The 22,600-nt window shown below is 44.2% G+C and overlaps 1 protein-coding gene across 2 annotated transcripts; it reads left to right on the top strand.

Annotated features, from left to right (window-relative positions):
• Positions 1-1,157: 1,157 nt before the first annotated feature.
• PSAP (prosaposin) lies at positions 1,158-22,550 on the top strand. 2 transcript variants are annotated; one of them, XM_031602915.2, is made up of 16 exons: positions 1,158-1,310; positions 8,324-8,457; positions 9,636-9,710; positions 10,381-10,506; positions 10,757-10,951; positions 11,847-11,990; positions 12,532-12,588; positions 13,114-13,122; positions 14,234-14,302; positions 14,772-14,885; positions 15,579-15,674; positions 15,871-16,057; positions 16,196-16,347; positions 18,526-18,606; positions 19,177-19,284; positions 20,264-22,550. In XM_031602915.2, exons 1-16 carry the CDS (start codon positions 1,268-1,270, stop codon positions 20,297-20,299), a joined length of 1,626 nt encoding a protein of 541 aa, XP_031458775.1. In that variant the 5' UTR covers positions 1,158-1,267; the 3' UTR covers positions 20,300-22,550. The 2 variants fall into 2 exon arrangements, with proteins under 2 accessions (XP_031458775.1, XP_031458777.1); XM_031602917.2 differs by lacking the exons at positions 13,114-13,122; positions 14,234-14,302.
• Positions 22,551-22,600: the final 50 nt, after the last annotated feature.

Genomic DNA, 22,600 nt, shown 5'->3' on the forward strand with positions numbered 1-22,600 from the left:
TGTGCGCGGCAGTGGGTGAGCATAGTCCTGGTGGCCTCTGGGTGGGATTGCGGAATGCTCTGTGTCTCTGTGTCTTCTTGCAACTTGGTTGCCCCAAATTGCCTTTTGACTTGAGAAAGGTCTGTGTAAGAGAAGTGTGCCTCACTCTGTTTAGATACAGGCTTTCAAAGTGAATCGGTACAAAGATCCACTTCCTCCTACCCTAAAAAAGAAGTGTTGTCAGTGAGTCCGTTCCTTGGGAAATGAATGTGTCAATACCAAACACAGGACCACTGTGTGCGCGTAGATCCGCATCTGTAAGAATTGATTAAAAGATGCAGCATGTCTGCTGAGATCAGGGAGAGCTTGCATAAATCCTAACTGCAGAGTGAGCTTTCTGTTCTCCAAAGCATGGGTGAGAAATGCACTGTGGGGTAAAAGGAGACCACTTTGCTCTGGTGGGGCCAGGTGATGCTGTGCAATGCTCTCATCTTCAGGAAGGGAGGCAGAAAAAGGGACCGAACTGTATGAAGGACCTGCACAACCCTGGCTGGTGGTCAGGCTTTGTGGAAGACAGTTTCATTGCAGTGCCTGCTCCTCCAGTTGCCTGGGAAGTGCAAGAGATGAGGCTCTGAAGCATGGGAGATTGTGATGAGGAGGGGTTTGGCTTCTCCCGGGCAACAAACAGGACCGAGGAAATGGCCACAAGCTGTGCCAAGGGAGGTTCAGATGAGACATGATGAGAACTTTTTCTCTCAGAGCAGTCAGGCACCGGAATGGCTGCCCAGGGAGGTGCTGGAGTCACCTGGCAGCGTTCAAGAGGCGCCTGGACGAGGAGCTGCGAGATATGGCTTAGTGCTTGTGGCAGCAGTGGCGATGGGCGGACGGTTGGACGAGATGATCTCGTGGGTCGTTTCCAACCTTGCGATTCTATGGTCAAGTGAACACGGGTTCTGCTGGTCGTGCCTTAATGTTACTTGGGCCGTGTGTTGAGAGGAGAGGGAGGAGGCGGCTTGCGGGCCCCGTGAGAACAGCGAGTCCCCCCACCTCCCTCCCAGCCCTGCGTACGGATACCCCCAACTCCCACACGCCCCGCCGCCATTTCACGCCCCTGTCGGGCGGCGCTGCGCACAGAGCATGCGCGACGGCGGAGGCCGGGGCAGGGGGGCGAGGCGCGGGAGCGGTGCCGGGGGGAGGGGGCGGTGCCGCGCACGCGCGCTGCGTGCAGACGCAGCCTTGATATAGGGGCGGGGGGCGCGAGCGCCGCATTGCAGGCGGGCGCGGGACCATGGCGAGGCGACTCCTGACCCTCCTCGGCCTCCTGGCGGCCGGTAAGCGGCCCGGCCTCCTGCTCAGCGCCGAAGCGAGCCCCTTCCTCGGCGTGTGCGCGGGCTGACGCCGCCCGGGGCCCTCCTTGCGCTGATTCGGGCGGTTGCAGGCCGCGCCGTGCCGGGGGGCGGGGGGACGCGGCCCCGGGTGGCGGTGCTGTGCGGGCGCGGACGGGGGTCCCGGGGGAGCAGCCTTCGGCGGGGGCTTGTCTTCGTCGCTTCAGGGGTAGGTCAGCGTTAATCCGCTTTGAGATAGCGCTCCGCGGTCTCCTGCGAGAAAGGGAAGGGCCCGTGGCCGGCCTGTCGCGGGGCTGGAAGTGGAGCGGCCTGTCCAGCGCTGGGCTGGGGGTCGGTGCGGGTGTTTGGTGCCGGGCTGAAGGCGGGCGGCGATTCGCTGTGTGAGCGGAGGGGCGATCCGTGGTGCTGCAGGAGATCCGCGGAGTGAAGGTCTGCTGCAGCACGGCCCCGATGCCCTCGTGTTTTTTTTTTTATTATTATTTTTATTTTTTGGCAGGTTTTCCTCTAAGGTAGGTTTAAACACGCTGCCTGTTTGCTTCTGAGTTTAACTTGTCGCATTTGACCGGCTCATTAAAAGCTATAAGAGTAACGCGCTGACAGGCTGCAGTAAACCGTGCCGAAAAGAGATTGCACAACTGCGTGCTGCTGTTATACCTAACAGTATGCGGCTGTTGCCCTTGTGTGCATGACTTAGTGGAAAACCTCCGATTTCTCAGGCAAGCAAACCAATATTGCTGTCTCACTCTGCTTGTTTATCTTCTGGATGGTATAACCCGGCTGCCTCTGTGCTGGGTTACCTGCCATCCGGTTCCATTTTAGTGGGGCTGTTCTTGAATCGCCACAATTGTTGTTTTTTTTCCCATGCTTTAAAAGTGAAAAGCCTTGAAAGTGTTCAGCCAAGATTGCTGTTAGCATATTTAGGGAAATTGTAATGAGAAACCAGTTTAGCAATGAGAGTTAACTTGGTCTGCTTGTTAAAGGCATGTGAATGCAGCTTGGCATAGCAGAGGACTCGTTAGGCCTGTTTTTCTGTAGGAAGTCACTGTTTTAGCAGAAATAAAAACCCATCTCTTTTCACTGAAGTGCTGCTATGACTGCTAATTGATTCACATACAAGAGCACTGTAAAGATTTTTTTTCTGACATCTTGGCTGTGACAACCTGGAAGGCCAATTTTATGCAACAAGTTAGGTAATTAGCCACATAGAAATCTCCCTACCCTTGCTGTATCCTAATGGAGTTACTTGGCAGGCTTACAGCATGGTTGGTTGGCCATCAGGGTTTTTGGTTGACCTACTTAAAACTGCTTCTGTGCATCTTCCTTGTGGAGACTCTCAGGAATTAAAGCTAGGTGTAAGGGCTGGTGTTGTCCTACGCTCCTTGGTTATTGCTGTCAGAGATTAGTTTCTCTTGAGTTTAAAAGGAGATATATATATATATATATATATATAACCTGGTACAATCTAAATTGGGAGTAGGAAGTTAAAAGTTTGAGCAGGCAATTGAAGCAGCACTTTGTTCTGTGCTGTGGATGAAATCAACCAAATGATGAAGGTGCCTTGTTGTAAAATGAAATCCCTGTTTTGTGGGATGATTGGGGAATGCTGTGGGTGAGAGGTATCAGACTGCTGTCATGTAACCAGGCTGTGCTGTTGTAATCATGTGACTTGTGTGTGAACCTGGCCTTGGACGATCAGTCTCCCTGTTGTTTGCAGAAGAGGCAGAAATAGAAATAGGCACTCTTGGTTGCCTCTGGAGGAGCTGAACAAGCTGTTCTGCATATTCACAGCTACTCCAAGTGAAATAAATGTGTGCTTCTGCAGAAATTTGTCTTCTGATGACCTCTATTTGTGCTATAAGTCCTGCAGCGGTTCTGGGAGTCTCTAAAAGCTGAGATGTCATAGGGAGTGGAAAATAAGGCAGAATAGAAGCTCGTCAGCAAAACTGAAAGCATTTCTGTCAGGTGATGATGATGTCACCTGGGGCTGTGGGAGGTTGGGCTCTGCTCATGTAGCAGTTTTTGTCTGCAGTGAATCTGCTGCTAAGGCTGCAAGCTGAAGGGGATACTTCTCTGGTCCTTTAAGTGTGTGCATGTGTTTTTGAGGGAATGTTTGTGTACTGGGTCACAGAGCAATGTTTAGTTTCAGATAGCAGTACTGTTACTGAAGAGGCTTACACTTGTTTTCCCTGTTTTCTAGACTTTGAACTCCTGTAAAAGTTTGTATATAGAGAGATTTTCTTACAGATACCCTTCTGTTTTCTGAAGTCTTGGGGATGTTTCTGGGCTTTACTTGCCCTATGCCTGTAGGGTAACCTGTGGCCAAGAACTTTGGCTTCTTTGCTAGGTGTGGTTCTAGCTGTAGTTAGAAGGTGGTGTGACTGTGCTTACCTAGTGAAAGGGAAGTCCTCAATACAGAATTTCTGCAGAAACTTGCATGAAGTCCCCTTTTTCCCAACCCAGAGAACCCCAGAGCAAAACAGAAGGAAGGGAGATAAAGTATGTTCAAAACTTCAGACGTATTTATATGGTAGAATTCTGCTGCAGGGAAAACTTCCCATAATCTCATGGGAATATCCTGGTGTCCTGTCTGGGACAGCTCTCCTATGACTGCCAGATGCTTTTGAACATTCAAGTATCTTTCCTAGCTTCTGTCTTAAGAAAATTTTAGGCAGAAGTTGCGTGTTTACTCTGCAACCTGTTATCTCCTACAGCCTTAAAGGAACACTGGCAATTAATTGGAATGGTGGAGCTAATTGTACTGTCTTGGCTGATGGTGTTCTCTGCTGTCTTTAACTTTGTTGTGATTGCCTGTATGGACAGAAACTGCTTCTCCTACCATCTTTGCTTTTTTGGTGCTAGAAGCAAGGGAGTGCCTGAGCTACAGTGGTGTTTTACAGCAGCCAAAGTGGGAGGGCACTCCCTACCCTGAGGAAAAGCCCAATCCTGCCTTGAACTCAAGACTTGTTTCTGGTGAATTGCTGGAGTTCCTGGTGTTTCAGGCTTGATATTGGTTCAGTAGATGCAGGCACGGAAGGCTGTGATACTAAGGGACATCTGGAAAACTGATAATACCTAGCCACGTTTCATGTTCAACCTGCAAATTTGTCCACACTGTCTCAATTACTGTGGTCACTTGACTGCCTCATCCAAAAGCATAGCATGCCTTTGGCATGAGTTATAAGTGTGGGATGTGGTTACAATTTGTGAAACGTTTCTTAAACTCACTGACTGGCCAGAGAGCTGTGGAGCACCTAACCCCTCCTATGACTCCCTGTTGGGGTCACTCCTTCACTTGTTGACACTTTGTAAGATTTGACTAAGAGAGGTTGATCCCACTTGACTTGAACTTGAACACACTTTGTTCTTGCAGTTTCCAAAAGAAATGAAGTAAACATAGTTACCAACCACACACACAGTGGAGGAGATGGATGCGTTCCCTTGGGCGATTCTGGGTGATAGAAGTCTCTTCTACTTAAACATTGCCAAGTGGGATAGCCTGGCACATCTCCATGTTAACGTACTGGGAGCAAATTGGATTGGCAGCAAGGTGTAAGAGTTGGTAGAACCCCCAAGTTATTTTCCACATATGACTTTGAGACATTAAAGTAAATGATGACTCAACTCTTTTCTTACCAGTTGCAGGTTAATTTGTCCATAGAAATGCTGCTTACGCTGTGTTTCTCCTAGCAGTCCGGTTTGGAGGCAGCTTGAATCTTCAAGCTGAGTTCCCAATAGTTTCCTAGTTTATCCCCTGGCTCTCTAGGAACTCTAGCCTGGCCCACAGAGAATGTCTGTGCACAGAAGCTTATATAAGGTGTTAACTTGTAAGAGCAGTCACGAAAGTCTCATTAGTAGATCCAGTGCAGCTTTGGAGGAGATTGCTTAGGACCTTTTTCTGTGCATCTCGGAGTAATTCAGGCTGGTTCTCAGTAAGAGAAATATAACACATACTTGAAGGAAGAGAAGGTTATTGTCAGTATGTAATTCTCACCATTTTTCCAGTAGCTGCCCTTGCAGAATGGTAATGCAGCCATCATAAGTTTCCTTCTGGATTCCCGTTTGCTTAAGAGTGAAGAACTCGACTCTACTTCAGTGTATTCTGTAAGCTTTTCAAAAGGAAAAGGTATTGATGTCTGGGAGGGTTGTTGCCTGTACTTGACTCACCTCTGTTTGTTAGTTTGTCCCTCACAGATAGTAGCACTGAGGAGAGCTGTGATAGTTGGCACACATCGATTTGGAAAAGTGTCTTGCTGAAGTAAGTAGGGCAGCACCTTTGTGGGAGAGAGGTACAAGTTTCCCTGTAGCCTTCCAGTCCTTAAACTGGCTTTTGTGTGAGCTCCTTGGCAGGCCCCATATGAGGTACAGTAACTGTTGCTTTTTGGACTGTTAGTGATATTCTAGCAGAGGTAGGTTACTGACCTGAGCCTTCAAGAATGGATTGCTGCTGCTTTTCAGCTTTTGGAGAGTCTTGGTACGTTGTTGGGCTTCAGGCTGTGTTTCTGAGGCAACGCTGCTTCTGGGAGACAGCTTCTGTTGTTTGTCAGGAATGAGCATCAGAGAGGTCAGCATGCATATGAAGCTCATCTTTGGGATGGAGTAGCTGCAAGGATCCTAGGGTGCCTGCAGACTGTCAGCTTGGCTAGAGGCCTGAAAGCTCAAGTCTTTTACAAATGAAAGCCCTTTAATTTGGTATGGGGGCTGCATTTTCACCTTCCCCTTCGATTTTCTCTTGTTGCTTAATTTAGTTGTGCAGTGGCCATTTGCCTTCTAAAATGGAAGAAGCCAGTTGAAAAAGGGAGGAGCCAGTGAAGGGGATGACTTCTGAAACACCCTGGCCTTCACAGATAAGCTTGTGCGGTGCTCTAAAAACAGTGGCATGCAGCAACTTCATGGCAGTGGGGGGCAGGGTTGGATGGGCATGGCAGCTAATCTACAGAGAAAGGAGACATCTATTTAAAAATGGATGACCTCAAATAGATGAAGAACAATGTGTAAAATAGAGGGATGCCAGAGATAACTAAGAAGGTAATCCCATTGAGTTTATCCAGCAAGCATTAGGAGTTGTGTGAGGTAACTGACTGTGCTTTGTTTTCTCCTGGGTTGCTGCAGGCATCACGTGTCAGTGCAGAGGCTGTTGGGGAGAAAAGGCAAGGGAACTGTTCTGTTGGGAGCTAGCACACAGACCGGGAGATTTACTTTGGTTGTAAAATAAGTGAATATATGAGGGAAAAAATGCTGGCTCAGAGATAGGAGAACAAGCTAAAAGCAGAAGTTGTGGGGATGGTAAAAGACTTCCATCTGTTTTCTGAATCTGGAAAAGCTGTCTGTCTTCCTGCAGGGGGGAAGGCTTTAAGTAGTACTGGTGGTGTGGTATCTCTTCTGTCCTGGAGTGTGATAGGCATGTTAAAATAGAAAGGCAAATAAAAATTGGAAGTTGGTTAAGAGCTGGATTGAACCAGAGTGAGTTGCTATGGGATTGCCTGGGTTTGGGCTTTAAATGGGCTGTTAGATTGAGAGTTTGAGAAACTGTGTTTTATAACTTTTATAGTTTGGTATTTCAGTTTAGTTTTGTAGCTCTGTAGTATGTTTGGAACAGGGGGAAGGGGGTAATTTTCTTTTGATGTACAGAACAAAAGGCATAGGTTATTTCTTAACAAGTAAATAGTTAAAAGTCTTTAGTTCAGCTGTTTAAAGTCAAGGTCTTGCTTGATTTTAGCCAGGCTTTACTCTTTCTTGCAGAGCTTCTTCCCAGTGTTCACTAACCTGTATCTGAAAGGGATGAATTGCTTTCCTTGGCGTTGCTTGTTGTCTTCCAGCTGAGAGCTGACAGCTATTTGACTTTCCAGTCTGACTTTGAAACTAAATTCTTGCTGGTGCTTCCAGATGGATAGTGTATGGATAGTGTGCTGTGTCTTACAACAGGCCTTCTGTGAGCATTTTGCTGACCACCCACTTTTACAAGTTTAGAAGTCTTATAAGCAGTCCTAGGGTGCAGTTTTGCTGAAAAATGATGTGCAGTCTTGGCCTTTTCCTGGGGGAGAGCGTGGCAAACTTCTTGTTCTTGTGTAGAAGTTTTAAGTATGCCAAGCACATTTTTCTTAAAATAAATGGGTCACTCCTCTGTGAAATCCAGTGTAAACAGGCTTTAGAGAGGAACAGCTGAAAAGGCTGTGGACTGTCACCCATAAAGCACTGTGTATTTGGCTCTACTTGATGCGTGCTGGCTATGTACCTAGCAGATGTGTTGGTAACTCAGCTGTGAAGCTAATCCTCTAATTGCTCAGAATCGAGGGGCGAGAAACAGAAACGTGATTATTTGCTTGTCATAACTCACTAGAAGCTTTGTAGCTTAATTTGTGCTTCTTAGTGGTCAATGTAATTTTACGGCATTTTGTGATGTGTAAACAGCACTGGTGTAGAAATAATGGCTCCTGAATAGCACCTACCCAGCTGATAGGTTTGAACAGGCTTCTAACAGCCCTGCAAAAAATGACAGCAGTGCCCTTTAGGATAACCATGGCTGGTTTCACAGGAGTGTGCCTGCTGTGGGATTTCGGGAGCTGTTTCTTCATTGGTTACTGCAACCTGGAAGATTGAGCTGACCTAAAGGCAAGGTGGATTGAGAAAACTGGGTGAAGCTGAGTGTCTGCTCCAGTGGCATTTGCAAACCAGCATAAACAAATAAAATACTTAAAATTAGCTAGGAAGTGAGCTTGATGCTCTTGCCTTATTACTAATAGTGCAGGTCTCCTATGTGTCTCTGGGGGAGCTGCCTGAAGATAACTGCTTTTCTGGAGTTGGCTGCGCTGTTGGTGTTTGGGACTCATCCTGACATCTCAAAATAGAAATTACTGGATTGAAATCTGCTTTAAAGTATTAGTAAACTGAAGTGGCGTAATGGAAAGGTCATAATTACACAGTGCAGCATTGAACTGTTTACACTGAAGTGGAAATTGTTCAAGTGTGCAACTGTGAAAGCACAATTCTCTCTTTGGCAGCTGTGGCCAGCCCTGTTTTGTGGCAGAAGGACTGTGTGAAGGGTCCAGAAGTCTGGTGTCAGAGTCTTCGGACAGCGTCGCAGTGTGGAGCCGTGAAACACTGCCAGCAGAATGTCTGGAGCAAGCCTACTGTAGTAAGTATCAACTGCTGAGATCTTCCCAGGGTAGTTTGGGTAGCTGGTTTCTACGTGCTGAAGATTTTCAGGTCTGATTGCGGTTAAGTGCTACATCAGACTACACTGTGGTTGCTGTGAGTTAATTTGGGTGCCAGATAAGGGTTGCTCTCCATTTTGTGGCCTTGCGCAACTTGTCTGCTGACTTCTCATGTGACCTGTTGCACAGTGCAGCATGTGGAACAGAGCTAGTGGATTTCAGACTTGATCCTCTTCATTAAGGCGATTCATAATTCATAGGGCCCTTTTTATTCTGAGCCACATCAAGCTAGTAGGTTTAGTTAAAAAATAACAGCTGTGTGATTGCTTAGGTCTTTTTCACAGTATGATATTCCACAAAAGATACAGCTTGTGCTAAACTAGGAAAGCCCTGACAGTAAATAAGTGTACAATTGTTATATTTAGTATAGCTCTTAAAGTTGTGCTACATGTGAGTGCTGCTTTAATGGATATAGCTGTAGCTTGTGTTGCTTCACAGCTTTCTAAGACAAAGGCCATTTGCACACAGGTATATCCAACTCATTTTGCCTACATCTGTGCTTAAATGTGTTTCAGCTTGTGGAAAAGTAGGGAAAGGAGAAATATTGGAATGGCTAGGTGTAATTAAAATGAGTGAAGCTGCCTTAAAAGTTCCTATGCTTCTGGTGTGTGTGAACTCAACTAATTTCTTGTGGGGTTGGAAGAACTTGTGTTTTGTTCTATCTTTAGACTGTGAGTTTGTATTCTCTACTCTGTTCCAAGTTTACTTGACACAAAATAATGTGAATATGATTAAAAATTATTTTTGTCCCTGATCTTTGGAAATTTAGACTCTTCAAATAGAAAGGTAGAACAGGTTCAGGAGAGGACATCTCAGGTCAATATACTTTACCTTTCAAGTGTGCTGGGACTAGGTGAGATAATAGTGACAACATACCTGCTTCTTTAGAACATGCTGATTTACTGAAGAAATTGGTGTTGGGCATGTTCAGAGTGACCTTGCTCTGTTTTGAAGCGTCTCTGCCTCCACCTTAGTTTCAGCCAATACCTCTTCTTTAATTTAAAATATGAACGTGGTGTTCATTCTTTGCATTCATATTTGCAAACTGCATTTACAGGCACTTAATTCTGTCTCCAGTTAACTCTTCTTCTCTCCCTAGAACAGCATCCCCTGTGATTTGTGCAAGGAACTTGTAACAGTGGTTGGCAAGGTTTTGAAGGACAATGGCACAGAGGTAAGCTGAGCTCTTCTGCTTGCTCCAAGGCACTTGCTGATTTCTTTGTCATAACAAAGTCTCAAGGTGCAGCGGTATAAGAATACTCTGCAAGAATTTTCCCAGTATGAACAGCAAGTATTAAAAGAGGACGGATTACACAGAACATGGCTTTTAAACGCACCTCTTCTGTTTTAGAGATTAGCAAATCCTAGAGCCTTCCCTAACACATCCCCAATTGTCTATAGATGGAATTGTTCCTGTGTTAGTGGGCCATTAATCTTGAAGGGTGCGATAATGTAGAAGTGGATGATGAAAGCAAGTAAAGTGGGCTTTATTTTGGCTATGTGACTGCTTCCCTTTAGCTTTCATGAGCTCAGAGTATTTAGTGAGGAAAAGATCACTCATGCTAGCTCATAATTTCACTTCCTATTTAGTGTAAATGGCTTGTGGTAGTGTGGGCCTTGTAGGATGTATTTCATGTTTTCTCTTTGGTGGGGTTTCATTGAAGACCCAAAACTGGGCAAAAAGCTGTAATGTAAAATCTTATTCTAATTTGGCTTGCTGGCTACCTAGACTTACCTGAGTCCAGGGGCCATCTTTAGGCCTCATATCATGCATTTTTGGGAATGGAAAGAGCTTTTTGATATATAGATCTAGATAATCTATGGCTTGCCTTATCTTTTATTAGGATGAGATTCGCTCTTACTTGGAAAAGACATGCGAGTTTCTTCCTGACCAAGGCCTGGCCTCTGAGTGCAAAGAAATTGTGGACTCTTACCTACCAGTTATTATGGACATGATCAAAGAAGAATTTGTAAGTAAACAACAATCTGTAACTGTTTGAATTGAGAACTGCTGTTGTTCATGTTTGAGTTTTCCATGCAGGATGGTGCATATGGTCCTTTCATTCTGTGTGAGTTATTTGTGTTGCACTTCTTTACATTTGAAGACAACTTCCTTACTGGGAACTGTTTTCCTGCTTCAGCAGAACAGCTGTCTACTCTGAACATCATGTAACAGTGCAGTCAGTCCAGTGCTTTATGTATGTATCTTATCTCCGCCAGGATAAACCTGAAGTTGTGTGTAGTGCCCTCTCACTGTGCCAGTCCCTTCAGAAGCATCTTGCAGCGATAAAACTTCAGAAACAGCTTCAGTCCAATAAGATACCAGAGCTGGACTTCTCTGAACTGACATCTCCATTCATGGCTAATGTGCCTCTCCTCCTTTACCCTCAAGACAAACCCAAGCAGAAATCTAAGGTAAGGGTTCAGTGCTACTACACTATGAAGGAAAAGTGTCAGATTTTGTGTAAGAGTTCATTGGTGATTCTTGGTAAGGGATTTTCATCCTGGGCAAAGATTAAATAGATGTTCTTCACCTGAGTGAAGTCTCCTAGTGAATTTTGTGCTGCTGCATGTACCTGTACAGCTATCTTTTCTTCCTTGTGGATTTAAAGCTAAGTAAACTAATAACTGCAGCCTCTATGAACTGTCTATATTAGCTTGGATTAACAACTGCAGTCTATGAAATTAAGTCTTGTGCTGGGCTTTTTCCATCCAGGGCCATAGTAGTCAGACAGGTCTTACTTGAAATCGTTTCTTCCAATAAAGTGTTCAAAGGAAGAAGAGAGATTCTCCCGTGTTCTGATTAACCTTCTGGCTGTGCCTTTCAGAGAAAGCATTTGTCTCTGAATCTGGAGTTGACAGACTGGATCAGAAGAGAATGAATAGCTGACAGGGTTGTAGATGAGATTATGAACTTGGGAGTAGAGGCCGAGTCTGATAATGAACTTAGATAGGGGAACTAAATAGCTGAGTGGATGTAGAACAAGCTCTTGTGGGTGGAGCAGGGAGTTGTATGCCAAATTTAGAAACCTTTCCCCCTGTCATCTAGTAACAAAACCAAGAGATTTTAGTGATTGAATATCTCACTGTTATATTGAGTTTCGGAGCTGTGTGTACCTAATCTCCATCTAGTGGCTGGTGCATATGCTGACAGGAAGGTGTCTTTTCATGTGAGGTTGGACTTTTAAGTATTCCATATAGTATTAAGGTTTACACATAGTTTAAAATAACTATTAAAGCTTAGTACCACATTTGAGAAGATTCAATGGCTATGTGAAGATGTGTCAACTTCTTTTCTCTCTTGGTCCAGGGAACTGAGGATGTATGCCAGGACTGCATTCGGCTGGTTACTGATGTTCAGGAAGCTGTGAGAACAAATGCAACTTTTGTAAAGTCCTTGGTTGCGCATGCCAAGGAGGAATGTGACCGCCTTGGACCTGGAATGTCTGACATGGTAAGTTATCCTTCTGTTTAAAAAATTGTTTCTGAATGTAGACATAAATCACTTGATCGGTGCCTTAGTCCCCTCAGTGTATTTTCTAATACGACCAAGGAGCATGTGTGACATTGGGTGCATGTTATGCTGTGTAACAATGACTCAACGTTGAAATCATCAGCTTTTCGATCAAGTAGCAGTGGTGGGGGGGGGGGAGGTGAATGGGAGTGAAGGAGACAGAAAAAGGCTCAAGATGACTAAGAGGCTTTAAAGATACGTTTCATTAAAATCATCTGGAAGAGTAATGGGGTCAGAGAAGTACAGAGGGGTAATTTTTCCCTGGGAGGAATGAAAGGACTTATCAGATAAGCATATGTGTGCAATGATTGTGTAACCTGAAATGCCATCTTATGCATGGGACAAGCTGTGAAAGATAACAGTGTAGGTATTAAGTAGAGCAGGTAAATTAATACTTTAGGAGGTATTAGAAAATTCTAGGTTAGCCCTGCAGCTTAAGTGTCTTGAGAATTACAGCAAGGCTTTTTCTCACTTCCTGCAGTGCAAGAGCTATATCTCTGAATATTCTGACTTGGCCATCCAGATGATGATGCACATGGTAAGATCAGTAAAATGTGATATTTGATCTCAGTTCATTTTTCTGCTTTGTGTAGCTGACTTATTTGGAAACAGGAAATGCTTTTTGTAATAGAAGTGGGTAAAGTTTGCTCTGTAAGTGTTGGTAGTAACACTTGGAATTTGGCATTTAATTGGATAATAACCTCACTTCCAGTTTGCTTCAGCCCTTTCCTCTTCTTCCGCAACTGCTTCAGTAGTGCAGAAGGCATGCCAGAGATACAGAGGAAGATGCTTTATGTACATTATGCATGACTATCTCAGTCCTATACTTATACCACTTTTCCCCTCAAATATTGTATACAAATAGTAGTTGGTCTCTGTCACAGCGTTGCAAAATTGATTTAAGTAAGTGCTGGAAATAAGTATACCTTGGGGGGTGTGCACTGTCACCCTCCATTTTCTTTGTGGAAAGAGTATGCAGTTTAAATGCTTGACAATTTTTTTTCTTAACTGTTATCTTTAATTTCTCCTGTCTTCTTCTGTCTCCCATTTTCTTTGTCAACAGAAAGATCAGGTAGGTGAACAACTTGCCTGTGGTGATAGCCTGCTTGTAGTTCACTTGCTACTCTAAAAGGGCTGGTAGTTCACTCCTTGCTCTATTAGCTGTGTATGTGGTGTGAGTGCACTCAGTTTTGACAGATACAAGGGCCGCTTATGTGATGACAGCAGGGAAAGACTTTAGTCTTCCTCCAGTGGATTGGTCTGTCTTCCAGCTCTGGATACCAGTCTTTGGTACCAAGATATCAACTTGGTTATGCTTTGGCTGGTGGAGTAGATGATGTGCTCGCTTTCATATGAGACAGAACTGGGAAGAGCGAGCCAGTGGGTCCTGTTAGCTTCTGGTGTAATGTTTGGGCTCAAAGGGCTTGAGTTTGGTTATCTTTGGGTCACCTTTGTTAATATTTAAATCTAGAACTATCATACTAGATGCTCTGAATACAGAAATCAAAATGAAAGGTGCAGGAGGCCTTTAGGCTTCTGCTTCCTAGAGCTGTTTGGGCTTTCAGTTTAACTGCTCCTGGGAGACCTTGTGTCTGTCATCTCTTTGAGAGAGAACACTGTGCGTGTGGATGTTGTTTTAACATTAATATTAAGGAAATGCTTATAACGACGCATGAATCAAAGGGCTTGACTTAAAGGTACTGCCTGGAGTAGCCTGAAGCATCACTAAGTCTGAGATACTGCTTTTGTCTGTGCATGAGGTTATGGCGTGATGTTGCGTAAGCCTCTGCTGTAATAAGCTCGATGACATGGCTAATTGGCTGGGGTATGGCCTTCTAATTATCTGTAGGACTAAAGGTAACTTTTAAAAAATCTTAAATAGACTTAAGGGGAGGGGAAACTCAAGTTTTGCATAATTCTCTGAAAAGTCTTTCTTACCTTGTATAGGTACGGTAAGACCTCCTTAGAGCAGTATATTTGCCTCATGTTCAGGATCTGTTTCTGCATTTAGTAATGTCTGTGACCTCTGAGATGCTAGAAAGCCTTCTTAATGGCTTTGTTTTATGCTCTTATGACTGAGAAGAACACTTTGAATGCAAAAATTGCATATACTTATTTAAAAAAAAAAGGGGGGGGGGAGGTTAGGCTTAGTTTTTAACATGGTTAACTTTTGTTCCTTATAGGCTGTGTTCAATAATGCAGGAATGTGTTTCTGTTTTCAAAATGTGATGTTACAGGATGCTTTAAAGAAGGTAGTTTGTGAAAGAGAAGAATCCTTTCTTCTGAGCGTTTCTTCCAGTTCTTGGGTGAACTTGTCAGGAAAACAAACCTCTTCTGTAATAACTTAGGGCTTTCAGGGGAGCAGCTTATGGATGCAGATTTAAAGGGGTGGTGGTGGTGAACTGTTTTGGTGTTGGTACATCTTAAGTCAACTCCTTTGAAGGGCTTGCATATAGCATATTAGCTCTTGGTAATTGGGTTTTGAAGTGGATGTGGCCTAACCTCCTCCTCTTCTAAGGGAGCTGTTAAATTTGATTTGGTAGCTGTCCTGCCTATAACCGTATCAAATGCTTTGGTGATACTTCAGTAGTCCTGAAACCTCTAGTTGTGTTGGAGCCTTTTAATAAAGGTGTGTCTTGTGTTCTCTTGGCACTCCCACAGGCTCCATAAAAATGGATGCATCTTCTAGACTTTTAAAAATTACTACACCTCTCTTTCCAGCAACCAAAGGACATTTGTGCCATGGTTGGATTCTGTCCTTCTGTGAAATCTGTTCCCCTTCAGACTCTGATGCCAGCTCAAGTGGTTCGTGAAGTGAAAATGGAAACTGTGGAGGTATGACAGTGACTTTGTACTCAATAGCTTTGCTGCCCTTTTTGCTTTACTGTAATGAACTACATGAAACAGAAAAGTAAATGCTTGTATGCACTGTATAATCCAAATCTCCCTGCATATAAAATCCTGGGCTGTTGTTTTTGAAGCCTGCAAAGTAGAAGGGAGCTGATGTATTTATTATCTTTACACAGCCTTTAACTTAAGCAATGAGATGAGTTTTTTTTTCAGAAGAGTCTCTTTTGCATACAACTAACTTCAGATGAACAGTCTCCAAACAATTTCCCTCAAGTCCCTCTGTTTTTTTAAATCCAAACAGGAGGATGCTCTCAATTCTAATAAATTTTGTTCTGTTAATGTGTTTTAAGAAATACTTTGTGTTTCCCTTGACTCCAGTCACCATGGCAGTGCTTATTTTTGTCTGTTAGATTTAACTCACTTCCTTATGCAACCTGAGAACTGTGGTCTTAAATAATCATAAAAATAACTTTTCATACAAAAAAGCATTTTATGAAGACCTTTGAGGTTTTGGGGCTGTGCAAGACCTTTTGAAAGCTCAAACTGGCTAGCTAGGTAAAGGACTTAGTGTGTCAGTCCTGAATGTGAGTGCTGTTGGACTGATCTTTTATGAATTGTTCTCTGTCAAATGTGGTCAGGTGTTGATTTATTGTTTTGTATGAATGTTTATATTCTCAGAAAGCCGCAGTTCAAGAGAAGACTTTTTCTGTGTGTGAAATCTGTGAGACGATGGTGAAAGAAGTGACTGGCCTGTTGGAGAGCAACAAGACAGAGGTGTGTAAGTGATGAAAATGGTACTCCTGCCAAGGCTTTGGCTAAAATGGGCCTGTAGTGTTATTGGTTTAGAGGGGGAAAGAAAGCTCAGCTTTATGAGAGCAAGAGTTTTCTCCTCCTTTGCTAGGACAGAGGAAGCATTTGAACAGATTCAGATTTGTCTGTTATTTGCTACTTGTGCTTCCTTGTCCTCCAGGAGGAGATTGTGCATGAAATGGAGGTCGTCTGCTACCTGCTCCCAGCAAGTGTCAAAGATCAGTGTAAGGACTTCATAGAGGTCTATGGCCAGGCTTTGATTGACATGCTCCTGGAAGCAACAAATCCTGAGGCTGTGTGTGTTATGCTGAAATGCTGTGCAGCCAACAAGCTTCCGCAGCAGCCAGGTTGGTAATGATGACTTAGTATTGTTGTAGTGTGAGCTAGTTAACCTGTGATTATATCCTCTGTGGATTCGTTGCCTAGTGCTGCCTCCTTTCTTCTGTTTGGGGGAACTACTTAAGTGTTTTTTTTTTCTTTCTCAGTTGTGGTGAAACCTGCAGGTGGCTTCTGTGATATCTGCAAGATGATAGTAGCTTATGCGGACAAAGAACTCGAGAAGAATGCCACAACAACTGAGATTGAGGCTTTACTGGAAAAAGTCTGTCACTTCCTGCCAGAGTCTGTCAGTGATCAGGTAAAGCATCTGTATAGGGGCAGGCTAAAAAGCAATTCTGTGCGCAGTCCAAGGCTGAAGTCCACACATGCAGCTGGAACTGACTTGGTTCAACCACCTAATCCTTCTTAGGATTTCTCCTTCTCTACTTAATACAAAGGCAGAGCAACCTCTCACATTGTCTCGCTCCAATTTGTAGGAGGAAGATGAGGTTCTTTTAATATCTGTATACCCAGTGTGAGATTAAGAAAGAGCGGTTCAAAAGTTGATCCAACCAGTTTATAATAAATCCTAATCAGGGAGACGGGGAAGAGAAGGAGGGCGATAGAAAAGATAGGAAAGAAGCAAGAATCGCGTAAAGCAGGGATAGTCACCACCAGGATCCAGCACTGGTTCTGTTGCACACCGTTTGGAAGGTCTGAGGCAAAAGCAGTGGGGGAGGGAGAGCAGCAGCAGTGTGGCCGGCCTTAGGCAGCAAGCAGGTAGCAGGAAGAAGTCGCAGAGCCAATCTGTGAGGAAGCAGCAGGACTCAGCAGGCCCGGGAGAGTCTGTCAGCATGCAGGAATTCCGTAGTGAGGAATCTGATGGCAGACACCTTTGTTCTTCTTCAGCATGCTGGTAGAGTGCAGAGCAAGCCCAGGAGGGAGAGGGGCAGGTTGTGAGGCTTCTTCATGTCAGAAACCTCTTCTTCTTCATGAGGAATCTGTTGCCAGAAAACCTAAACCTCATGGTTATAGGTCCCCTTTTTATCCTTCTGCCAGCGTGGCATTCCTGGGTGCTTGAGTAAGAGTCATGTGCAGCACCTCCTGAGATGGCCCTTGCCCAGGACTTGTCCATCAGTGTTCTCCAGACAAACGATTTCTCAACTTTTGCTCAGGACTTCCTCAGACTTGTTCATCTGTGTCCCCAGCAAGCTTGGAGACAATGATGTAAAAGAATAATCTCTTACACACGTGCAGTAGAGGAAGAGAGAGGGGAAGAAAACTGTGGGGGGTGGGGTGGGGGGGTGAAGGGCAGCAGGCCAGATCTGAGCAGTCCTGGCTGTGTGACAGCCTGCCTTCCTATCAGTGCAAGGCAATGATGAACAGAAGAATGAAGCAGAGAACATGGAAAGGCTGGAGAGTCATGCCTCGGGGTGCTTCTTATAAGAATATGATCAGTGTGACTTGTGTCAGAGTTGGAGGAATCTCCTTCTGCAGAGACTGGAAGGAGTTGAGGTGTGGGGAGACTGTTTTCACATTCTACGTCCTTAGGGGGGTTGGCAGTCTGCTGATGGGTTGAGACTTTCAAGTTCTTGGCTGGCTGGCTTGCTGTACTAATTTGTAGTCAATAAAGGTCTGCCTAGAAATCCTCTGAGAACAGTGGGTGGAGGCAGCTGAAGGGTTTTTTCCCCTTCCTATCTCAACAAGGATCCTGTTAGGGGGATTAACAAAATAGCTGGACATAAGCTGGCATAATTCCAGTGAGATAGTAAAAGGCAATGCCTATTAAGCTGTTGCTGTCAAGGTTTACCTGGAAATCTTATTAGGTGGCTGCTGAGTGTCAACTGCTTATAAGTTTAGCAGGCATATTATATGCAGGGTTAAAGTAGCCATGAAACAGCTGTTCCTGCTAACTGCTGTGAGGCTGTTTAATAGCTGTGGTTGGCTTATTAATTGGTGCCGTTAGTCTCTGCTGAGAGTGCCAGTGTATCTGTGCTTCAAAGTTGGCCTCTCCACTAGAGGGCTGACTGCTAGTGATGGGAAGCATTTCTGCTGTTGCCAAAGTGGATGGTTAGTGCTTGGGTTAAGGACGCTTAAGAGCCGTCATCAGTGCATTGCTGTGATCCTGTTCAGGATGTTTGTCTTCAGCCTGAGCATGTTTTCCCCCTGAGACATCGATAAACTCCACTATCAGAGACTGAGCATTGCAAATCAAAGTGTGTGTTGCTTTTTTGACCACTTTCTCATCGCTGTCTTTTCCATACTCAGTTGTGTCTACAGGCAGGTATGAACTAACCAAAAATTATTTTGTTGTGGGGTGAATGCCATGTTAAATCTTCTGATCCACATAGCTTGAGTCTCTGGTTTATTGGTGTAAAGTGTGTTATTGGAGTGCTTAGAGAAATAGATGATGGGTCAGCTTGCTAAAGACCCTATATTAATGTGATCTTCTTAAGGCCTTAATGGAGAAAATCTCTCAACCTGTGCTTTGTTACAGTGTGTTCAGTTTGTGGAACAGTATGAACCTGTGGTTGTGCAACTCTTGGCAGAGATGATGGATCCCACTTTTGTTTGCACTGTGAGTATCGTATTTAGTTCTATTCAGGATGGGCTCTGATACAGTCCTGCCTACTCTTCACTATGCTTTTCAGTGTCTAGCAAGCAGAAACACTGTTGGAATAAAAATTAGCATGCTGAATGCTTGGAGCAAATTCACTTGTGCAAGGCCTTGGGCTTAATGAATGGACAGCTGTTTGACTGCCAGCCTTGTGCAAGGAAGGACAAGAAAAGAACTGCCAGTGGTTATCCACTGTTCAGGTTCAGTAACAAGCATGGTGTGTCTTGAATGTGATGAGAGGAAGTTAAATGACGTTGAGAACAATCCCTTTCTAGAAGCTGTTTCACAATACTTAATATGAAAAAGTTGGAGTAACTTAGTTTTTCCTGGTGTTGCATTGCTGCTTTGAGTCTACTGATTCAGCTGTAACCATGACTGCAATTGTCAGCTGAAGACAGTGCTGTGTTTGCTCCTGAAGCTGCCTCAGCATTGCCCCTGGGCTCCTGCACTTCGTTAGGTAGAAGCTCAGACATAAGGCTGAAGTCTAAATGTTTCGGTACTAATTCATACTGACTGCTGTTCTTTCCACAGAAATTAGGAGTCTGTGGAGCAGCTAAAAAGCCTCTCCTAGGGGATGATGCTTGTGTTTGGGGTCCAGGTTACTGGTGTAAGAACATGGAGACTGCTGCTCAATGCAACGTATGTAAAACCTTGAATTTCCAATCATTTTGATAACCTCCTTAAAAACTAATTTGCCAGCTTCTCTAGCACACTAAGTGGGTGAATTCCTAGGTGGGTACTATCTAGAGGTGGTTGAGTTTGATTAGAGATTCTTCCATAGCCCTTAGCTTTCTTAAAGCACGCTGTTCCTCCCTTATTCCCTCCTGTTTATTACTCTGCAAGCATTTTGGAATCATAGAGTCACAGAATGGCCTGGGTTGAAAAGAACTATAATGACAATCTAATTTCAAACCCCCTGCCATGTGCACGGTTGCTCACCACCAGACTAAGCTTCCCAAAGCCACATCCAGCCTGGCCTTGAATGCCTCCAGGGATGGGGCATCCACAACCACCTTGGGCAACCTGTTCCAGTGTGTCACCACCCTCTGTGTGGGAAAAACTTCCTCCTAATATCTAACCTAAACCTCTCCTGTCTCAGTTTAAAACTATTTCCCCTTGTCCTATCACTATACTCCCTCACAAACAGACACACCTCCTCCTGTTTATAGGCTCTCTTCAAATATTGGAAGGCCACAGCAAGGTGTCCCTGGAGCCTTTTCTTCTCCAGACTGAACAAGCCTAGTTCCCTCAACCTTTCTTCATAGGAGAATGAATAGGAATCCATAGTAAGCTGCAGTATGAGCTTTGTATTTAGTCTGTGTTCCAAGAGCCGTAAAACCGTGCCACAACCTATGATCAAGCTCTAAAAGTTGGCTTTCAGTATTGTTGTGGGTTGATGCTTTCTCTGCCAGGCCTTAAAGACTGAGGATCATCGTTTCCTGAAGCTTCTGAGTGGGGGGGCAAAAATACTGTTTACTATATAGAACCACTTATTTTAAGAAATGGTTTTTGTTCCAAAATCTTAGTTCAGAGTAAGGTGTTAATTGTGTAGGTAAGAGAACAAGTGGGTACTAACTGGCTTTTTTTCCACTCACATATACCATTTCTTTCCCTGCAGGCTATTGATCACTGCAGACGTCATGTGTGGAACTAGAAGTATTTTTTCCAGTACTGAAAGTTTGCCATGGCTCATAAAAACGTGGACTGAGGCTGGAGAGCTGTATCTCAAATGTCCCTCCTCTCTGCCTCATTAATAATTTGACCTTCAAGTTCCTTTATTGTAACTCTTCTGTAGCAGTGCTGCTGTTGAAGGATCAGATCTTCATTGTTGACTTAACAAAGATATTTCTGACTGTACAGTTTAACTCATTATGCTCCTGAAAATAGTCAGTGTGTTGTAGATTTTAATTGGTAGACTGAAGTTTTTTTAGGTGCTGGGAAAATGACAAAAGATGAAATGAGCTTCTTATCTTTTAATTTAAAGAAGAACAAGATAGTGACTAAGCTTTTAAATATCTTTCTGTAGCCAGCTTTGGGAAGATGACATATGTTGTGTTTAACATCTGTCTGGAGTACTAGTTTTCTGCTTACTGTAGGGGAACCCTAAAGGATAATGTTGAATCCTGGAATTCCTTCAGCTGGAGTTTTCAAAGCTTTGCAGATGCAGGGAAGGGGATTTGGTGTGCCCAGCAAACTTTCAAAGCAACCCGTATATAGAAAGGATACATTTGCACTTGAGTGGTCATGCTTAAGACTTGTAGTGTTGTCATAGCTAAAGAAACCTCTCAATATTAGATCGTGTCCTTCTTATTTCCTTGGATGACTCAGCTTCAACATGGGTATTCTCTTGTCAAGCCCTGAACAGTTCAGTCTTTTCAAGCATGCTGACACACTTAAGGAATGCCTCCCCACTTTTTTTTTCCCCCCTACTTGCTCAGCGATTCTGCTTCATCTTACAGCTTGGTACATGCAACCAGCCTGGTGCTAAGGAGGTAGAGCAGACTCCATCGTTAGGAGATGGAGGTGAAAACATCAGCAGGGGCTTTATGTATATGAAAGCCTGTACAGTGTAGCGAGCAGAACATGTGGGAGATGGTTTTATTGTAAAACGCTGTTTCGTTCCTTGCTTTTGGTTTTCTCTTGTGGCATATTCCAGTAATCTTAAAGCTTCAGAGATACTGTTAGGCTTGCAGGTATTTCCCATTGCTGCCACCCATTCTCAGTGACATTCATCCTTCTGAATAGTTTGAAGTTTAGCTTTTTCTTTCCCCAGAGTTCCCGTTTGTATTGGGAAATGCGCCTGAGTTGCAAGTGGAGATAGCAGAGAGTGAGAATGCTGTTGCAGGTATTTTACAGCTTTGCTGGCATGCCTGGCAGCCTTTCACTGTGGCACAGAAGGAAAACATCACACTGAAATTCTGTACTTTTGAACAAAAGACTTTTAAGGCAGACTGCTACCCTGAAAACAAGTCAGGCCCTTGAGGTAGGGGCTTTCAGGATGAGAATCATGCTTACGTTGTTCAAGACAGACCTTTTACTGGCTTTATGTGCTAAATTTTGAACAAGGTAACTCCTCAAAAGGCAACAAACTAGTTCAGGAGAGTCCTCTGGGAAGCAGAAGCTGGGCTGTGTGGAGCTTTGAAAACTCCAGTCCTGTTCAGAAAGTGCTGGCAACTGCTCCTCTTTGTGCAGCGCCTTGGGTGAGACAGGAGCTCTGCTAACAGGGCTTCAGGAGCAAACAAACTCATTTTCACTGAGTTGAATTGAAAACCACTCAACTGCATCTTTTTCTTACTACTTGTACATACTGAATGTCTGGGCAGTCTTGACAGATACTGAGACAGATTTATCTTTCCTGTTTGTGTACAGAACTCTGAAGCACTCCCTGCTTTAAAAAAAAAAAAAAGTCCTCTAAAGGTGTACAATATCAGCAGCTTTCTGTCTTGGCAGGCTTGTGCAGTGCTTCCAGTGGTGTATCCCAGCAGGGGTAAGTGTCCCAGGTAGATGATGGGCTCTCCTCAGCATGGCTGGCCCCTGGAGAGATACAGGTTGTCACACTGCAGATCTTTTAAAACTGGATGATGTTCTTCAACATGATTTTTTTTTTTTAGGGGGGTGGATTAACACTTGCTTTTATCAGCTGGCAAGGTTGTAATTCCTGTGGGTTTTTTAGTAGTGGAGGACTCATGCTGGCAGCCTGTAGGGCGAGGTGAGCTGGGTGAAGTCCTGTGCTCCTGCTGGGAATCTCTTCAGTTTTCTCACTTCCTGTGGAATGTGGCACCTGACCTGCTTGAGTGACGCGTGTGGGGGGACGTGCAGTTGCTTTCTAAAGAACATTGTCTTGATTTTTTTTTTTTGCACAAAAGCTTCTTTAATGAACAATAAAAACCTCTGTAAACTGGTAACTCCGTTGTTCCCTTGGTGTGTGCTAATTCCTGAAGGATCTTGTCAGCGT

This window comes from Phasianus colchicus, chromosome 8 (genome assembly GCF_987193195.1).
Source record: "Phasianus colchicus chromosome 8, bPhaCol1.hap1.1, whole genome shotgun sequence".
NCBI lineage: Eukaryota > Metazoa > Chordata > Aves > Galliformes > Phasianidae > Phasianus > Phasianus colchicus.

What these genes read in the sequence shown, in the direction of transcription:
- PSAP (XM_031602915.2), top strand. Translation starts at nt 1,268, where the DNA reads ATGGCGAGGCGACTCCTGACCCTCCTCGGCCTCCTGGCGGCCG. An exon ending in ACATGATCAAAGAAGAATTT is followed by an intron (nt 10,507 to 10,756) that starts GTAAGTAAACAA and finishes TATCTCCGCCAG; the next exon opens with GATAAACCTGAAGTTGTGTG. An exon ending in TGAAAATGGAAACTGTGGAG is followed by an intron (nt 14,886 to 15,578) that starts GTATGACAGTGA and finishes TTATATTCTCAG; the next exon opens with AAAGCCGCAGTTCAAGAGAA.